The sequence below is a fragment of the Hemitrygon akajei genome, chromosome 14, assembly GCF_048418815.1.
Source record: "Hemitrygon akajei chromosome 14, sHemAka1.3, whole genome shotgun sequence".
NCBI lineage: Eukaryota > Metazoa > Chordata > Chondrichthyes > Myliobatiformes > Dasyatidae > Hemitrygon > Hemitrygon akajei.
The window spans coordinates 52,187,512-52,207,307 of record NC_133137.1 but is presented as its reverse complement, the minus strand read 5'-3'; the positions used below and the strand labels follow the sequence as shown (position 1 = coordinate 52,207,307).

Sequence of the window (19,796 nt, the reverse complement as noted above, 5' to 3'; positions counted from 1 at the left end):
TGAAGTTTATATGTATTTATATCCGATTAGTTAAAACTGAAAATACCTTGAAGCAGTTAAATACCACAGTAGGTGCAATGTTGACTGGTTCAGTAATTGTTCCCAGTAATTTTGTGTTAACTGACAAACAGCATAAGACATAGGAGCACTGTTAGGCTATTCAGCCCATCAAGTCTGTTCCACTGAACTATCATGGCTGATTTATTATCCCTCTCAACCCAATTAATCTGCCTTTTCCCTCTAACTTCGACACCCTGACTGATCAAAATTCCATCAACTTCTGCTTTAAATGACTTGGCCTCCACAGCCATCTGTAGCTATGATCTCCACAGATTCACTATCCTCTAGCTAAGGAAATTCCTTCTCATCTGTGTTCAAAAATGGCCATCCCTCTGAGGCAGTGCACCTTTGTCCAAGACACTCCTACTATGGCAAACTTCCTCTCCACGTCCACTCTATCTAGGCTTTTCAACATTCAATCAGTTTCAATGAGATCCCCCATCATTCTTCTAAACTCCAGAATGAAAAAAGTCCAGAACCATCTAATGTCTCAGTAATACATCCTCGCTTTTATATTCCAGTCCTCTCAATGTTAATGCTAACATTCTATTTGCCTTACCACCTACTCAACCTGCAAGTTAACACTGAGAGGATCCTGCACAAGGAGTCCAAAGTCCCTTTACACCTCCTGATTGCTGAATTTTCTCCCTATTTAGAAAATAGTCTATGCCTTAATTCTTGTACCAAAGCTCATAACTATACACTTCACTACACTCCGTCCCTTCTGCACTTCTTTGCTCATTCTTCTTGTCTAAGTCAGGGGTTCTTAACCTGGTGTCCATGGACCCCTTGCTTAACGCTATTAGTCCATGGCATAAAAAAAAGGTTGAGAACCTCTGGTCTAAGTCCTTCTGCAGACCCTCTGGTTCCTTAACATGATCTGCCCCTCCACCTATCATCCGCAAAACTGGCCACAAAGCTATTAATTCTGTTGGTCAAATCATTGCCATATAACATGAATAGAACAATGGTCTGTTAGTTCCATTCATGTTATATGGAATAGACCAGTGGACCCCTCCCCCCCAGAAGTTTTCATGTTTTATTGTTTTACAAAATTGAATCAAAGTGGATTTAATTTGACTTTTTGACACTGATCAACAGAAAAGACTGCTTCATGTCAAAGTGAAAACATTTCTAAGTTTATTACAATTTTTAAACACAAAATAATTTATTGCATAATTACTCACCCCCTTCTAGTCACTATTTAGTAGATGCACTTTTAGCAGCAACTACAGCCTTGAATCTCTGTGGATAGGTCTTGGGAAATGCTATTGCTTTAGGATTTGTGTATTGGAGCAGGGATGCAATTCTGTAATTGGACATAGTGAGACTGTACTTGGAGCATTGTTTGCCATTTTGTTCTCCTGACCTGCGGAAGATCCTTGCTATGGAGGAAGGTCAGCTGAGTTTCACCACATTCCTGGGATAGTTGGGCTGATGTATGACTTGTGTTCACTAGAGTTTAGAGCAAGGCCTCCCAACCATTTTTATGCCATGGACCCCTACCATTAACCAAGGGGTCCATGGTTCAGAAGACTGAGAGCTGTTATAGTGGCTTACAGAATCCTAACAGGACTGGACAGACCAGATTCTCAGTGACCAGTAGAGCAGGATCAAGTTCAATCCAAGTTTGAGCTGCATCTGGTGTAAGGCTGAAATTAGAATTCCTTCTCCTAGAGAGGTGAACCTGTGGGATTCTACATATCAGAAAATGCATATGACATAGATGGGTACAACACAGTCCTACGGCCCACGAAGTCTGCACCAAACATGATGCTGAGGTAACTGAAACATCTTCGACCTGCACATGACCCATATCTCTCCTGCAGTCTCTTAAATACCGTTATCATATCTGCTTTCTCCACTATCCCCTGCAACCTGTTCCAGGCACCCACCATTGTGTAGTTAAAAAAAATACCCTGAATATCTCCTTTAAACATTCCTCACCCCCCCACACTCTCTTTAAATATATGTCTGCTTACATTTGACATATCTATCATCAGAAAAAGATTCTGAATGTCTCCCTCATTTCTATGCCTCATAATCTTTTCAGCTTCCGTCACTAGAAGCAAAATCCTGAGGGAGCTGGATATTTTTCCTCTTCTCTTGAAGAATTGAGAGATATATTGGTATATTATTTCTAGGTACTGAAATACAGTGCAAAATGCTTGGAAGTCATTGATACACACGCCAAGACATGGGACGTTGAGTTATTACAATGGAAAAGATGTGAGAATGCAGAATATACTGTTACAATAACAGAGAAAGTACAAGGGCCACGACAAGCTAGATTGAGGACGAGCTCAACTTTAATGTTCAAGAGATCCATTCAGAGTTTTAGAACAGTGGGACAGAAGCTGTCTTTAGGCCTGGTGCATGTTTTAAAGCTTTTGTATCTTCTGGCTAATGGAGGTGAGAGGTGGGTGTAGAGACTGGCCAGGGTAGGTGGGATCTTTCATTATGCTAGCTGCTTCTCTGAGGGAGTGAAGTGTGGACAGAGTCCATACAGGGGATGGTGGTTTTCATGATTGATGGAGCTGTGGCCATAACTCTCAGCAAAGTTTCTTGAAATGTTGGGCAAAGCAAATGCAATACCAAGCTGTGATAGAATGTTTTCAATTGTGCATCTATAAAAATTGGTGAGGTACAATGTACAGGAAATACAGGCACTGATGCTCTTTCTTAGCTGGACCCTCTACGTTGTTGGACCAGGGTAGAGTAATAGTGATGTTTGCACTGGGAATTTGAGGTTATCAACTATCTTCACTTCAGCACCATTGATATTTAATGGGGGTGTGGCTCCACACCACTTCCTGAAGTCAATTATCAGCTTTTGTTTTGCTGACACTAAAAGAAAAGTCGTCATTACATTCTGCCACTTGGCTCTCTCTTTCCTTCCTGTACTCTGACTCAACATTACTTGAGATCCAGCCCACCACAGTGGTGTCATCTGCAAACTCGTAGATGGATTTAGAACGGAATCTGTGGGGAGAAGGCAGGACCAGTGTTCTGAATTTGGAAGGCCTGTTATGATCACATTGAATTGTGGTGCAAGTTCAATCCCCGCTGCTATTTTCTGTTTCTATGTAATTGAGCAAACATAAGGGGAACTTAACAAATGTGTGTGTTTTCTTGATAGATGCCTTAATGTTGGAGCACTTTAACCCATTCTTACATATCCCAAGTTGTGCCGCAATTGCCTCCAGTGTTTGTGCTATTTCCAACTCAACAGAACACCAAAGACCGATGGCTTCAGCAACCGATGAGTTCTTCAACAACCATTTGAGGTAATTTTACAAGTCAGCAAATCACTTTGGCCATTTAGAAATGTCTGATCTTTTTGAGAGACTGTGGTGAACTACATATACCTGTCTGGACACGCCCCCTGCTGACTGCTCCTGTGGCTCCTCCCACAGACCCCTCTATAAAGGTGATTGAGGTCTGAGCCCGGCCTCTCGTGACCACAGATGGTAATGTTATCCAGATAGGGAAATATGGCCTTCAGTTGGCACTGATCCACCATCCGGTCCATTTCCCTCTGGAAGACCGAGACACCATTTGTGACACCAAATGGGACGCACAGGAAGTGATAGAGCCTGCCGCCCGCCTCGAAGGCGGTGTAGGGGCGGTCCTCTGGGCAGATGGGGAGCTGGTGATAAGCGGATTTCAGATCTATTGTCGAGTACACCTTGTACTGAGCTATCTGGTTGACCATATCCGCGATGCGGGGTAGGGGGTACGCGTCAAGCTGCGTGAACCTATTGATGGTTTGTCTATAGTCCACGACCATCCTATTTTTCTGCCCAGTCCGAACAACAACCAGCTGGGACCTCCAAGGGCTTGTGCTTGGCTCAATGATCCCCTCCCCGAGCAGCCGCTGCACCTCTGACTGAATGAAGGCCCTGTCCCCCGCGCTGTACCTCCTGCTTTTAGTTGCCACATGTTTACAGTCGGGTGTCAGGTTGGCGAACAGCGGTGAGGGAGGGATCTTGAGGGTGGAGAGGCTGCAAGTGGTGTCAGTAGCGCAGCTGTCGGCATGGTGCAGGGTGGGATGTGTGTGTCGGTGTGTGTGTGTGGTCAGTAGCGGGGTATGTGACGAAGTCCCACCAAACTGAGGATTCCTGACAGTGAGTGGTGGGAGGGGCCCGTCATATGCCATAGTCACACTTTTGAGGTGACTCTGGAAGTCCAGCCCCAATAGCACAGGTGCGCACAGTTGAGGCATGACCAGTAGCACAAAGTTCCGATATTCTGTGCCCTGCACCACCAATGTCGCTACACAACCCACCCGGATGTCTGTGGAATGCGACCCAGAAGCCAAGGAGACCCTCTGACTTATCGGCCGTGTCACGAGTCCACAGCGTTGTACTGTGTCCGGGTCAATAAAACTCTCAGTGCTGCCCGTGTCAAACAGGCAGCTAGTCCTGTGCCCCTCCACCAGGATGTCCATCATTGACCTTGCAAGCTGGTGTGGAGCGCTTTGGTCAAGGGTTACGGAGGCCAGAGTTGAGCCGTCTTGGTGCCCGGTAAACACCGGTGGGTCGGGGGCGGGGCATGTTGACACCGACAAAGATGGTCGCCCACATCCGGGCATGCAAGATGGCGGCCCCCATGTCTCACACGGGTAGGGGGCGGGGCATGTTGACGCCGACAAAGATGGCCGCCCACATCCGGGCATGCAAGATGGCGGCCCCCATGTCTCACAGGCAGGTCTGAGCCTGGCCTCTCTGTCTCCAGGATGTAGTATGGTGGTCAATCACTGCTTGTTCCTTCTTCCAGTCAATAAAAGCCGATACCTCGCCTTTACGTCTCAGAGTGAGTTACTGATGGTGCATCAGATTCTGAGTTTCAAATTGGTGTGTCAAAGTTGAGTTTTTCATATGCACGAGTCCGTGTATGCATAGGTGCAATGAAAAACCTACTTGCAACAGAGCATTAGTGATATCACATTCAAAAGATAAACACAAATTAAACATAAATTGTACAAGAAGGAGTGCAATTGGAACAAAAAAGTCCATTTTTAGAGCAAAGTGATCAAAATGGTCATAGAAGATTATGGCACAGTACAGGCCCTTCAGCCCTTCCATTCCCCCCTACATAGCTCTCCAGTTTCCTATCATCTATGGTGTTGCTTGACTGAGAAGATGATATGGGTTGTGCAGGTTGCTTAAAGAACTGAATGGTTGAAGGGAAGTTGCTGTTCCTGAACTTGGTGGTGTGGGACTTCAGACTTAATGTACCTCCTGCCCTGTGGTAGATGTGAGAAGTGGCATGGCCCAAGAGATGAAGATCTTTGAGAGATGTTGCCTCCTAGAGTCAGCTCCCATGTAGGTACTAACCAATGTGCCTTCATGGTTCTGGTGGGAAGCTGATTTCAAGTCACTTGTGAAGGTTTGAGTGAATTTATATTCAGGGTTCCTCATCAGAAATACAATAACTATAATCTGGAAGGAATGTACAGTAGACTCCAGTAATCCAGTTGGGAATTCCTCATTGTGCAAATTCTGACTTGCCCACTTGTTCAGATTGTGAACTAGGTGTGGGACTGGCATCAGGAAAATGGGTCAGTTTGTGGCCAGGGTCTGAAGTCTCCATTTTAAACATGCCAGGGTCACTGGAAAATGTATTGCGCTGCTCTGTAACATGTAAACAATGGTATAAAGTAAAAACGTGTTCAATATGGATATCATTGGGAGCAATATCAAATAGACTGTAAAATCCGCTAGTCTGCCCTATCAAAGTCTTAATCGTGGTGTTCTATTGGAATTTAACTGTGCAAGAAATTGTGTGCTGTTTCCCTAGACCTGCATAGGGAAAGCCGCATAGAGTCATAAAACACTACTGTATAGCACAGAAACAGGCTTTCGGCCTACCTAGTCCATGCTGAGCTATTATTCTGCCTAGTGCCATTGACCTACACCTGGACCACAGACCTTCATATCCCTCCCATGCACCTTTCCGAATTTCTCCTAAATGATAAAATCAAGCCCACATCCACCACTTCCACTGGCAGTTCATTTCATGTTCTCACCACCCTCTGAGTGAAGACGTTCTCCTACATGATCCCCTTATACATTTTACCTTTCACCCTTAGCCCATAACATATAGCTCACTAAACTCAGAGGGAAAAGAGTGTTTGCATTTATCCTATCTATACCCCTCATAACTTTGTATACCTCTATCAAATCTCCCCTCATTCTCCCATGCTCCAGGGAATAAAGTCTTAGCCTATAAACTCTTCTTGGACTTTCAGCCAGGTACAGGTATCGATTATAACAGACGTTTCAATGACAAACTCTTGTCTTCTTTAGATGGCAGAGTTTGTCACTGAAACTTCGGTTACAATCGATATCTGTACCTGGCTGGAAGCCTGAGAAGTGTTTATTCGTCATATATGCCGGGAAGGCACTAGATCCTTTTTCAAAGTCTTAACCCATTTTCCAATAACTCAGGTCCTCGGGTTGTGGCAACATCCTTGTAAATTTTCTCTGCACTCTTTCAATTTTATTGATAACTTTCCTGTAGGTAGGTGACCAGAACTGCATACAGTACTCCAAATTAGGCCTCACCAATGTCTTGTACAACTTCAACATCCCAACTTCTGTATTCAGTGCCTTGATTTATAAATGCTAATGTGCCAAAAGCTCTCTTTATGACATTAGCTCCATCTGATGCCACTTGCAAGGAATTATGGATCTATGTTCCCAGATCCCTCTGTTCTACCATACTCTTCAGTGCCCTACTGCTCACCCTGGTTTATCCTCCCAATATGTAACAACTAACACTCGTGTGCTTTAAGTTCCATTTGCCATTTTCAGCCCAATTTTCCAGCTGATCCAGATTCCTCTGCAAGCTTTGATAGCCTTCTTTGCTGTAAACTATGCTCCTAATCTTGATGTCCTCTGCAAGTTTGCTGATCCAGTTTACCACATTATCATCCAGATCATTGATATGGATGACAAACAATGGGCCAGGTAGGGTGCGAGTAATGATCTTGGTGAATGTTTGGATTCAGCACAAGTAGAGATATGGATGAGCAGCGAAGGGTTTAATTGACGAAGACCATGTGGCTGGATCTATAAAGCCTCTGAAGTCTCTCCCTATCCCTCCAGCAGTTTACAGACAAAGCAGCAAGTATTATGTGCAATTCTAACCACCCCATTGTAAGAAAGATGTGGAGTCTGTGGAAAGTGTGCGGAAGAGGATCATCAGGGTGCTATCTGCATTGACAGGCATGTGCTATAAGGAAAGGTTGGACAAACTTGGGCTGTTTCCTTTGGAGCAATGGAGGCTGAAAGGAGACCCAACAGGATCTTATAACATTGGAAGGCAGAGAAATTGTTGATGGTCAGAGCCATTTTCCCAGTCAAATGCTAGAAAGAATGCTTTTAAGGTGAGAGGAGAAGGTTTAAATAGGATGGAGAAAGTATTTTCCCCCACAGTGCCTGTAAAATGTTGCCAGGGAGATCATGGAAGCAGATTGGATAGTGATGTTTAAAGCTTTCAGTACTGTGTAAAAAATCTTGGGTACCTGTATATAGCTAGAGTGCCCAAGACTCTTGCATCGTACTGAATATTGTCTTTGCAATTACTAAATAACACCTAATACCACTGAGCTAATACATGGCAGAGTCCTCTTACTTCTGTTTTCAAACCACCTTCCTACTTTAACCAATATACTGTGCAGAAGTCCAAGGCACGCTAGCTGTATACATTGTATGGGCCTAAGGCTTTTGCATAGGACGGTAAACATGCAGGAAATAGAGGGATATGGATCATGTACAGGCAGAGGAGATTTGGCTTTGTGTTCAGTATCGGCATTGTGGGCTGAAGGGCCCATCCTGTTATAGTGTTGTATGTTCTGGGAGCTTAAGGATAAAAGTAACAACCTGAATGGAGACTTAATGGGCCAAATGGCCTAATTCAGCTCCTCTATCTTATGGTCTTATTGAGTGTGCTGTTGCTTGGCTCTGTTTTGGTGTAACTGCTATAATTCAGCCTTCATCTTGTCTGTTGGTTTGGATTTTTCCTACAATTCTACCCTCACAAGCAGAACAAGTGCTACACCTGCACCTACTCCTCTTCCCTCACTACCATGCAGGGCCCTGAACAGTCTTTCCAGCTAAGGCGATACTTCACTTATGTATCTGTTAGGGTCATATACTGTGTACAGTGCTCCCAGTGTGGCCTCCTGTGTATCGGTGAGGCCCAACATTAATTGGGAGACTGCTTCACCAAGTGCCTATGCTCTGTCTACCAGAAAAAGTGGGATCTCCCAGTGGCCACCTATTTTAATCCTACTCCCATTCTGATACAGTATGTCTATCCATGGCCTCCTCTACTGTCGTGATGAAGCCACACTAAGGTTGGAGGAACAACACCTTGTATTCCGTTTGGGTAGCCTCCAACTTGATGGCATGAATATTGATTTCTCAACCTTCCAGTAATGCCCCCCACCTCCTTCACCATTTCCCATCCCCTTTTTCCTCTCACCTCATCTCCTTGCCCACCCCATCACCTCTCTCTGGTGCTCCTCCCCCTTTTTCTTTCTTCAATAGCTTTCTGTCTCTTTCACCAATTTACTTCCCAGCTCTTTATTTCATCTCTTCCCCCCTCCATGTTTCACCTATCTCCTGGTGTTTCTCTCTCCCCTCCTCCAGCTTTTTAAATCTACTCCGTTTTTTTTTCTCCTGTCCTGCAGAAGGGTTTTGGCCCAAAATGTCAACTGTAGTCTTTTCCTAGATGCTGCCTGGCCTGCTGTGTGGCACATGGCCTCGTGGTTAAGGCGTTGAACTAGTGATCTGTAGGTTGTGAGTTCGAGCCCCAGCCGAGGCAGCGTTTTGTGTCCTTGAGCAAGACGCATTGCCCCAGTCCACCCTATGGGTACTGGCAAAATGCTGGGGGTTAACTGGCATCCTATCTGGGGGGAGTCTTGTACTCTCGGTTGCTTCGTGCCACGGAAACCGGTTTAAGCACCAACCTGATGAGCCTATAAGGCTTGGGACAGACTTTAACTTTAACTTGCCTGCCCTGCTGTGTTCCTCCAGCATTTTGTGTGTGTTGCTCCCCCTATAATATTTTGTTTCCTCTTGCTCCCATACCTTGTTCTCCCCAGATATGTTCTTTGGTGTTTCAATCACTGCAGCCTTGGCAGATTTCACTCCTTGGTGAACCTGAAAGTCACAGCACCCCACCAGTAAGCAGAGGCCAATAGCAAAGGAATGGGTTTTGGGTGCATTCGTGCTGCAGGTACTGACAGTAATGTTGCAGCTCTAAGACTCTAGGTAGGTCACACTGGCGTATTGTATTCAGTTCTGGTTGCCTCATTATCGGAAGAATGTGGAAGCTTTAGGGAGCATGCAGAGCAGATTTACCAGGATGCTGTCTGCGTTAGAGAGGATGTTTATGAGGATAGGTTGAGCGAGTGAGGGATTTTCTCTTTGGAGTGAAGGAGAATGAAAGGTGACTTGCTGGAGGTGTACATGATGATCAGAAGATGATCAAGTGGACAGCCAGGGACTTTTCCCATGCTGGAAATGGCTAATACATGGGGGCATGAGTTTAAGGTGAATGGAGGAAAGTACAGGAGGGATGTCAGAGGTAATCTTTTTTACATAGAATGGTGGGTGCATAAAACACCCTGCCAGGGGTGTTTTTAGAGGCTGATATATTAGGGATATTCAAGAAACTCTTAGATAGGTACATAGATGATAGGAAAATGGAAGGCTATGCTGAAGGGAAGGATGAGATTGATCTTGATGCGAGTGAAAAAGTCAGCACAATGTTGCGGGCTGAAGGACCTGTACTGTGCTGTAGTGTTCTCTGTTCTGTGGGTTGATCCAATGCTTTGGGCACTAAGTAGAGCTTGACGTGTTGCTCTTCAAACATGTACTTGGGGTTCACGTCAAGATTAAGTCCACAGTGCCTTCTAATACCGATTGGATTAACATAGAAACATTCCCAAAGTCCTATCCGTCTGCTTTTGAGGGCAGGACATTGGATGGGTGCCTGTGATTTGGTCCAGTTGGGACATTTGACTTCTGGAGAAGAAGCAAGGTGAAAGTTGAGTGAAGCTTTTCTATATGGCCACAGCTTCCTGCCTGGGCAGTGGGTCAGTCTGGAATGAGAATGCTTTAAAGTCCAGTTTTAAAGCTGGTATAATTTAACCAGGCAGCAAATTTGCAATGTAAACTAGCTGGCAAAATGAATGCTGACTTTTGACTTTTTTTAGTTTCTGCCTTCTGTGGTGATTTGAATTTCCATTCCTGTTTGTTAATTTGCTCCTTATGAACAATGAAGTCCCTTGAAATGCAAAAGGTTAGTGGCAAATTAAATGTCCTCATATTGTTGGTGTGTTGCAATAATATCAGGTGTCCTATTTCTGAGCTGTGAGATGCAAATAATCAACTTTATAATCCAGTGACAGATGCAGGTTAAACCCAGGTGGAAGCCAGCTCAGTGTGGAGCTTTCTCTTTCTGGTCTGAGCGGAGAGCTTCTGACTCAGGTTAGTGTTGCTTCTTGTGTCTTTCGTCTCTTGTGGGTTTGCATTTGCTGTTGTTTTTTTAAGGGGAAAGCACTTTTGCATTGCAGTCAAACGTTCACCTGGTTTAGCCTTCCTGGTTTCACTCATTTCAAAGCTCTAGAAGTCTCGATAATCATCTGATGTTGGTATCACAGTGCCAGGTGATAAGTTGCTATAAAGCTCCACTAGCAGTAGTTCATAAAGTGACTTGCTGGTTGTGACTACTAATTTCTGTCAATAAACAGCCTGCAGAGGAAGTCAGTGGTTCAAGCAGCATCTACTGGCATTTGTGTCAGCTCAGTTTTGCTGATCAATCAATCAGATTTATTATCATTGCCTTTGCTGATGTGAAATTAGTTGTTCTGTGACAGAAGTACAGTGCAAATACATGACTGGTTGTTCGTCATACCCATTGGTGACAGGTTTGTGCAGTTCTTCGATAATGTAAACTGTGCAGGAGAGTTTTTAAAGTGGACACTCTCTTGATCTCAGATGTCCAGGTCAAGTAGTGTGAGAGGTTGTCACATCTGGCGTCTTGCTTGGTTGCATTGGATGGTCACAACAGCTCCTGTGCCTTGTCACTGTCCATGAAGCATTGCAAAACCTCCTTATTGGTCATTGGATTTCACTATTAATCTCATCCACCCAGTTGCCAGAGCTGACTTCATATGTTAGGATAACTCACCGGGGCATGAGGCCCACCAGTTACCTTCACCTGGTTTAGCCCACCTGTTGAAGCCGTGTACCAGAGTGTGGCTGCTGTCGAATGCAGACAGCTACTTGGAGCCACAGGTGAGAGCTGAATATTCAGTGGGAACCATAGGTGAGTTGCCTGCCCCAGAATGGACACGACAAGCCCCTCCACCAGAGGTGCTAACTCTTTCTGGGAAATCCATACACTATTTAATAAACTAAACAGTGCAGTAAAAGAAGAATAATAAGGTAGTAATCGTAGACCATACAGAAATCTAATGGTGGAAGTAAAAGCTGTTTCTGAATATATAGTATTAAAGTATATTTGCAAAACTATAGAAGACAGAAAGAGATAAATGGGCAAACTCCACTCTGAAAATGAAGATTTTTGTGTGTTCTGAAAAAGCAGAAGTAATGTGTTTGGAAATATGTCAAGTTTTGTAAGGTCACAGTATTTATGACTGCTACAGATAAGCTTATCTGTACTAAGACAATTGTATATTTTTAAATACTGTTAATCAAACTTTCTTTTCTCCGGGCACCATGCCAAGTGTGTGATCACTGTATGAAAATAGAATTCTTTCTAGTGTCACATAAATTATGCTAGCTTATAGTCCCATATGATTGTGGTTAGGAGCAGAAAGAACCTGTATTGCTATGGCATCTTTAGATATTTAGCCAGGTCATTGTGATCAGCCTTATACGTAATGGCTGTCAATGACTGGTAAATGTTGGTGAGGACACCAAAAACTTCAGTTTTCTCCAGTTAAAGTTAAAGTTCTCTCAGTTCCACGAGCAACAGATCCACTGTGCCACAGTATGTATAATTAATTTCTGGGTGTATTTTATGGAACTGTATGTAGTGATGGCTAATCTATCGTGAGATGAGTGAAAGCAGACATTCCACAATCATGCCTCCGGTCTCCACCAGGACTTTACTGCTAATGGTTGGGAAACCATCAACAACAGCTGAAGAGTTTGTTTTGGTGGCAGCCAACTATTTCTGCACAACTCGTGTGCCACTCATGGAACAGGAAAAGGCCTTTTAGCCTACCATGTCTCTATTGACCATAATACCAGTCTGCAGTAATCACATTAAAATGGGATTTCATTGAAAAGAGGAAAGGATGTTTCTTGTAATGGGGGGAGGAGGGAGGGTACGTTCTCACATTCTCAGATATCCCTTTAGAACAGTAGAGGAATTTCTTTAGCCCGTGTGAGATGAAGCAGTGGAATTCATTGCCACAGACAACTGTGGCGGCCATATCATTGGGTATATTTAAAGCAGAGGTTGATAGGTTCTTGATTAGTAAGAGTGTCAAAAATTACTGGGAGAAGGCAGGAGGATGGAGTTGAGGGTGATAATAAATCAGCCACTATGGAACGGTGGAGCAGGTTCACTGGGTCAAATGGCCTAACTCTGCTCCTATGTCATATGGTCTTGTATTCATTTTAAAGAAGAACTTTCATTACTGTCTGCCAGACTTGTTTCTTCAAGCTGGGTAACAGGATACCTCCCTTGACCTGTTTTTAGCACAGAATGCCACAGGTGCAGAGAAAGAAAGATCACAGAGACATGGGTTTTAGGCAAGGGGCAGGAGGTGTAGAGGGGACCCAAAGAAAAGATTTCTTTTGACCTGGGAGTGATTGGAATCTGAACATACTGCTTGAGAAAGTGGAGGCAGAATCCCTCACAGAGGAACAGACAGGAATTTGAATCATAGTGATATTGAAGAATATGGATCAAGTGCTGGCCTACTAAAGCTGTGTTGTTTCAATGTGTTTGTTCAGGCACCTACTGATGAAGGAGAGTACTGCAACAAGCTGACTCCAGTCAGGTAGGACTTGACTTCCTCCAGAAGGGATTTCATATTTTCTTAAGAATCCACAGGCCCAGAACTAACCTTGCAATTGAATCATTTTTCAGTGAAGATTCTGACCAAGAGCAATTGAGTTCAAATCGTGAGGTCACCTCAGAAAGTTCCACAATGTCCAGTAAGTTCAAAGCATCCGGATTTGGGAATGGTTTAGTGAAATATGTAGCTTCCTATTAGCTCTCCCATAATGTTGACTTCTCCTGTGTCCAATCCTTCAGATCCTCCTGCAAAAAAGACCAATAAAAGCCCCCAGCAAAAGGAAGCCTCAAAATCACTTGAAAACAGTACCTATGCGGGTGGTGTAGTTAAAGATGGCTCCTTGGGTAAGGTCTTCACAAATGCATTACTGAAAGCTGTTAAAGATTAGATTTGTTTGTCACATGTAGATTGAAGCATCAAAGCGTACAGAGGAAATGTACCAATTGCATCCGTCGGAGGATATGCTGAGCAGCCCACAAGTGCCACCATACTTCTGGCATCAAAGGTTCATTTATTGTCAAAGTATACAACTCTGAAATTCTTCTTCTCCAGGTAGCCATGAAACCCAAAAAAGGAAAGCAAGGCAGCACAAGTGTCAACCCCAAAATCCACCTTCCCTGCACAAAAAAAGTGGAACAGGCACATGACCCCCCCCCCCCCAAATCCCACCCCCCACACACACAAAAATTAGAAAGAATGGGCAAAAAGCACAGAATGCAAAAAAGAAAACTGAAAAAAGGCTATAATTCAAGCCCACATCCAAAATGCAGAAAAGCCTGGGTGACATTCTCTGGGCACAGCGAGGGCTCTCCGCTCAATGGCAAAACGACCATCAGTGATCTACAGGCAAGCAGCCAGCACTCACCTCAGTGCTTCAGTCTCTCTTGTCACTTTAATTGCCACATGGTGTATCACAACTTACTAACCCTAACCTTAAGCTTAAACTCCCGTCATCGTGGGACAAACATACAAGTTCCTTACAGACAGGTTCTGACCAGGTTCCTCAGGCTTGATGCTGCAAAGATATTTCCATTGGCTGGGGTGTTCACAAAGAGGGGTTATAGTCTCAGGTTGTAGAACAAGAGAGATTTAGATCTAATGAGGAGAACTTTCTTCACCCAGATGGGTGCTGGATCTACAGTGGACACCACAGAAGGGCACAGAGATCACTGAATATTTTTAAGAATATAGATACATTTCTAAATGCAAAACAAATATGTCAAGGAACATGGAATGAAAGTGGGGAAAATGATACTTTGAGGGTATTAACTTATGTAAGTGGTAATTAATACTAGTTCCAGAGGCATTTGTTGTGGGTTGAATCAGCAGGCTCTAGCAGCCATTCTTGTGGATAGTTCTCTGCTATCTATAGCCAAGAATCGATTTCCATGAGGAGAAACCTGCTGAAGGCCTCTGGTGAACTGTACAATGGCATTTTACTTTTGACGTGTACCACCCTGTTCAAATTTTAATCACTAGTAAGGAAGGATGGAAAAGGCTCATGATTGTGGTAGGAACTTGCTTTACAGATTGTTTGAAGTATTTTGTAGAGGGGTGTCTAACCTTGGGTGTAATGCATTGAAAGCAGGGCTTAAGCTGATACCCAGAATGGTTGCATTTAGAGGAAAGTTTGTGTATGTTAGGTTTAGAACTGCTGGAGTGAGAGTCAACATGATTGAAATAAAAGATCCTGAGGAGTCTTAATGTGAAGAGGTTGTTTCTCCTCTGTTAGTGAATCTAGAACTAGAGCTATCTAGAGCCTGGTATGGTACCGCCAGGAATAGTCTACAGAAAGTGTTAGATACAGCCCCCAGTGCATCACAGGAACAAGCCTGCCCATCATTGAGTACATTTACATGGAGCAAGCCACATCCATCATCATCTCTCTGCTCACTGCTATCATTGGTAGGAGATACAGGAGCCTCTGGTCCTATGCCATCTGGTGCAAGAATAGTTATTACCATATAGCCATCAGGCTTCTGAAATGTATGGGTCATTTCACTCTCCTGAACAACGATATAGGTAAAAAACGGGATGAGGTCCTACAAGGTGAATTTAGGGAGTTAGGAGATAAACTAAAAAGTAGGACCACAAAGGTAATAATCTCTGGATTACTACCAGTGCCACATGCTAGTCAGAGTAGAAATAGGAGGAAATTTCAGATAAATACGTGGCTTGAAAAATGGTGCAAGGGGGAGGGATTCAAATTTCTGGGGCATTGGAATCAGTTCTGGGGGTGGTGGGACTGGTGTAAACAGGACGGTCTGCACCTGGGCTGGACTGAAACCAATGTCCTAGGGGGAGCGTTTGCTACTGCTGTTCAGGAGGATTTAAACTAATGTGGCAGGGGGATGGGAACAAGTGCAGAGAGACAGAGGGGTGTAAAATGAGGGTAGAAGCAAAAAGTAGTAAGGTGAAAAGTAAAGGTGGCAGGCAGGCAAATCCAGGGCAAAAAGCAAAAAGAGCCACTTTTCAACATAATTGTATAAGGGCTAAGAGTGTTGTAAAAACAAGCCTGAAGGCTTTGTGTGTCAATGCGAGGAGCATTCGTAACAAGGTGGATGAATTGAATGTGCAGATAGTTATTAATGAATATGATATAGTTGGGATCACAGTGACATGGCTCCAGGGTGACCAAGGATGGGAGCTCAACATCCAGGGATATTCAATATTCAGGAGGGATAGACAGGAAAGAAAATGAGGTGGGGTGGCATTGCTGGTTAGAGAGGAGATTAATGCAATAGAAAGGAAGGACATTAGCCTGGAGGATGTGGAATCGATATGGGTAGAGCTGCATAACACTAAGAGGCAGAAAACGCTGGTGGGAGTTGTGTACAGGCCACCTAACAGTAGTAGTGAGGTTGGGGATGGCATTAAACAGGAAATTAGAAATGCGTGCAATAAAGGAACAGTAGTTATAATGGGTGACTTCAATCTACATATAGATTGAGTGAACCAAATTGGTAAGGGTGCTGAGGAAGAGGATTTCTTGGAATGTATGCGGGGTGGTTTTCTGAACCAACATGTTGAGGAACCAACTAGAGAGCAGGCCATTCTAGATTGGGTATTGAGCAATGAGGAAGGGTTAGTTAGCAATCTTGTCATGCGAGGCCCCTTGGGTAAGAGTGATCATAATATGGTGGAATTCTTCATTAAGATGGAGAGTGACATAGTTAATTCAGAAACAAAGGTTCTGAACTTAAAGAAGGGTAACTTTGAAGGTATGAGACGTGAATTAGCTAAGATAGACTGGCAAAATGATACTTAAAGGGTTGACAGTGGATATGGAATGGCAAGCATTTAAAAATCGCATCGATGAACTACAACAATTGTTCATCCCAGTCTGGCAAAAGAATAAACCAGGGAAGGTAGTGCACCCGTGGCTGACAAGGGAAATTAGGGATAGTATCAAGTCCAAAGAAGAAACATACAAATTAGCAAAAAAAAGCGGCACACCTGAGGACTGGGAGAAATTCAGAGACCAGCAGAGGAGGACAAGGGGCTTAATTAGGAAAGGGAAAAAAGATTATGAGAGAAAGCTGGCAGGGAACATAAAAACTGACTGTAAAAGCTTTTATAGATACGTGAAAAGAAAAAGATTGTAATGTAGGTCCTTTACAGTCAGAAACAGGTGAATTGATCATAGGGAACAAAGACATGGCAGACCAATTGAATAACTACTTTGGTTCTGTCTTCACTAAGGAGGACATAAATAATCTTCCGGAAATAGTAAGGGACCGAGGGTCTAGTGAGATGGAGGAACTGAGGGAAATACATGTTAGTAGGGAAGTGGTGTTAGGTAAATTGAAGGGATTAAAGGCAGATAAATCCCTAGGGTCAGATGGTCTGCATCCCAGAGTGCTTAAGGAAGTAGCCCAAGAAATAGTGGATGCATTAGTGATAATTTTTCAAACTCTTTAGATTCTGGATTAGTTCCTGAGGATTGGAGGGTGGCTAATGTAACCCCACTTTTTAAAAAAGGAGGGAGAGAGAAACCAGGGAATTATAGACCGGTTAGTCTGACATCAGTGGTGGGGAAAATGCTAGAGTCGGTTATCAAAGATGTGATAACAGCACATTTGGAAAGAGGTGAAATCATCGGACAAAGTCAGCATAGATTTGTGAAAGGAAAATCATGTCTGATGAATCTTATAGAATTTTTTGAAGATGTAACTAGTAGAGTGGATAGGGGAGAGCCAGTGGATGTGATATACTTAGATTTTCAAAAGGCTTTTGACAAGGTCCCACACAGGAGATTAGTGTGCAAACTTAAAGCACACGGTATTGGGGTTATGGTATTGATGTGGATAGAGAATTGGTTGGCAGACAGGAAGCAAAGAGTGGGAGTAAACGGGACCTTTTCAGAAATGGGAGGCAGTGACTAGTGGGGTACTGCAAGGCTCAGTGCTGGGACCCCAGTTGTTTACAATATATATTAATGATTCAGACGAGGGAATTAAATGCAGCATCTCCAAGTTTGCAGATGACATGAAGCTGGGCAGCGGTGTTAGCTGTGAGGAGGATGCTAAGAGGATGCAGGGTGACTTGGATAGGTTAGGTGAGTGGGCAGATTCATGGCAGATGCAATTTAATGTGGATAAATGTGAGGTTATCCACTTTGGTTGCAAGAACAGGAAAATAGATTATTATCTGAATGGTGGCCGATTAGGAAAAGGGGAGGTGCAACGAGACCTGGGTGTCATTGTACACCAGTCATTGAAGGTGAGCATGCAGGTACAGCAGGTGGTGAAAAAGGCAAATGGTATGTTGGCATTCATAGCAAAAGGATTTGAGTACAGGAGCAGGGAGGTTCTACTGCAGTTGTACAAGGCCTTGGTGAGACCGGACCCAGAATATTGTGTGCAGTTTTGGTCCCCTAATCTGAGGAAAGACATTCTTGCCATAGAGGGAGTACAGAGAAGGTTCACCAGATTGATTCCTGGGATGGCAGGACTTTCATATGAAGAAAGACTGGATCGACTAGGCTTATACTCACTGGAATTTAGAAGAATGAGGGGGAATCTTATTGAAACGTATAAAATTCTAAAGGGATTGGACAGGCTAGATGCAGGAAGATTGTTTCCGATGTTGGGGAAATCCAGAATGAGGGGTCACAGTTTAAGGATAAAGGAGAAGCCTCTTAGGACTGAGATGAGGAAAAACTTCTTCACATAGAGAGTGGTGAATCTGTGGAATTCTCTGCCACAGGAAACAGTTGAGGCCGGTTCATTGGCTATATTTAAGAGTAAGTTAGATATGGCCCTTGCGGCTAAAGGGATCAGGGGGTATGGAGAGAAAGTAGGTACAGGGTTCTGAGTTGGATGATCAGTCATGATCATACTGAATGGCGGTGCAGGCTTGAAGGGCTGAATGGCCTACTCCTGCACCTATTTTCTATGTTTCTATGAACTCTGAACTGATTCCATAACCTCCAGAATCACTTTCAAGGACTCTACAACTCATGTTCTCAGTATTATTTATTGTTTTTATTTGCCCAGTTTGACTTTTGCCCAATGGTTATATGTCGGTGTTTATTTCTGTATAGCTTTTCATAGATTTTATTGTATTTAGTTATTTTCCTGTAAAAGTCTGCAAGAAAATTAATCGCAAGATAGTATGTGGTCACATATGCATACTTTGATAATAAATTTACTTTGACTTTAAAAATAAGTATTTATCTATTAAAGAAGCAGATGAGCTCATGAGTAAGAGTTCTCTTGCTCAAAGATTCAAATGTTGTTACTTCCATTGCCATCTGAGGGAGAGGAAAATAGGTTTGTGATGAATGAGGAGGTCAAAGCTTACATGGAGTTGATCAGACATGATTTTATTGAATGATAGAGCAGGCTAGAGGGGTCGTATTGCTTCTTCATTGTCTTTGTCCTCGTACACAGAATCAGACTGTTGGAGTTGTGTTTATAATGCAACCATGATCAATTTCAATTACTGTAGTGTTTGAGCTTTCCAACTGAATATTATTTATTGTAAGGTTCTCTCATCACTGTGCCTGGTAATTGGACAAATTCGAGTATAAACTTGAAAGTTTAGAGTTGGTGCAATGAGAGGTTCTTGCAGAGATCAGCTTTTGCTGAGGGGAAATGTAATGGGAGAGTGATGAATATGAAGACTTGACTAGATTTCTGCTTCCACAGATGGTCCACTTTCCTCATCTGCTATACAGATCAACACTGAATCCTCTGACGTGAACCAGCCAGAGTTGAGAAGTAAAGTAAAAGTTAATCTGGTATGGAGAAGATGCATTTAATGATAACGGTTATTTGTACTTGTTACTTCTCAAGAACTTGGCTGTTTTTGAAACCTGTTAGTTGCATAAAATATCTATAGTGTGGAAAACAGGAATTTGTCATTGTAAATGATGTTTCTGTACTTCACTGACTTTGTGCCTATCTGATTCCTAGCAATTCCTGAAACCCCAATGCAAGATGAGCAAGGCTTTGGAATGCTCTCTCCCTGGTCAACCAACTCATTCATAGAATTCAATCCCACCATGCATTCCCAAGGTGGAATTTGAAACCTACCTAGCTAGCTTTCTTCCCCACTACCCCCACCCCACCCACCAAACATAGTGCTTTTGTTGGAAATGAAAATTTGATGCATACATTGGGGTGCTTTTTATCAAATTGTAGGAAGACATTACTTCCTA

At 43.4% G+C, this 19,796-nt stretch overlaps 1 protein-coding gene across 3 annotated transcripts in view; it reads left to right on the top strand.

Moving 5' to 3' along the window:
* The window catches only part of LOC140738585 (inositol 1,4,5-triphosphate receptor associated 2-like), a 160,333-nt gene that overhangs the window by 102,930 nt on the left and 37,607 nt on the right, over positions 1-19,796 (top strand). For 2 of the 3 annotated variants that reach the window (XM_073066062.1, XM_073066061.1), the window contains exons 12-17: positions 3,200-3,347; positions 10,481-10,565; positions 13,068-13,114; positions 13,204-13,271; positions 13,372-13,476; positions 19,285-19,376. In XM_073066062.1, the coding sequence (XP_072922163.1) occupies positions 3,200-3,347; positions 10,481-10,565; positions 13,068-13,114; positions 13,204-13,271; positions 13,372-13,476; positions 19,285-19,376 (545 nt within the window). The remainder of the gene's footprint in view (positions 1-3,199; positions 3,348-10,480; positions 10,566-13,067; positions 13,115-13,203; positions 13,272-13,371; positions 13,477-19,284; positions 19,377-19,796) is intronic. The other variant, XM_073066063.1, reaches the window with a different exon arrangement.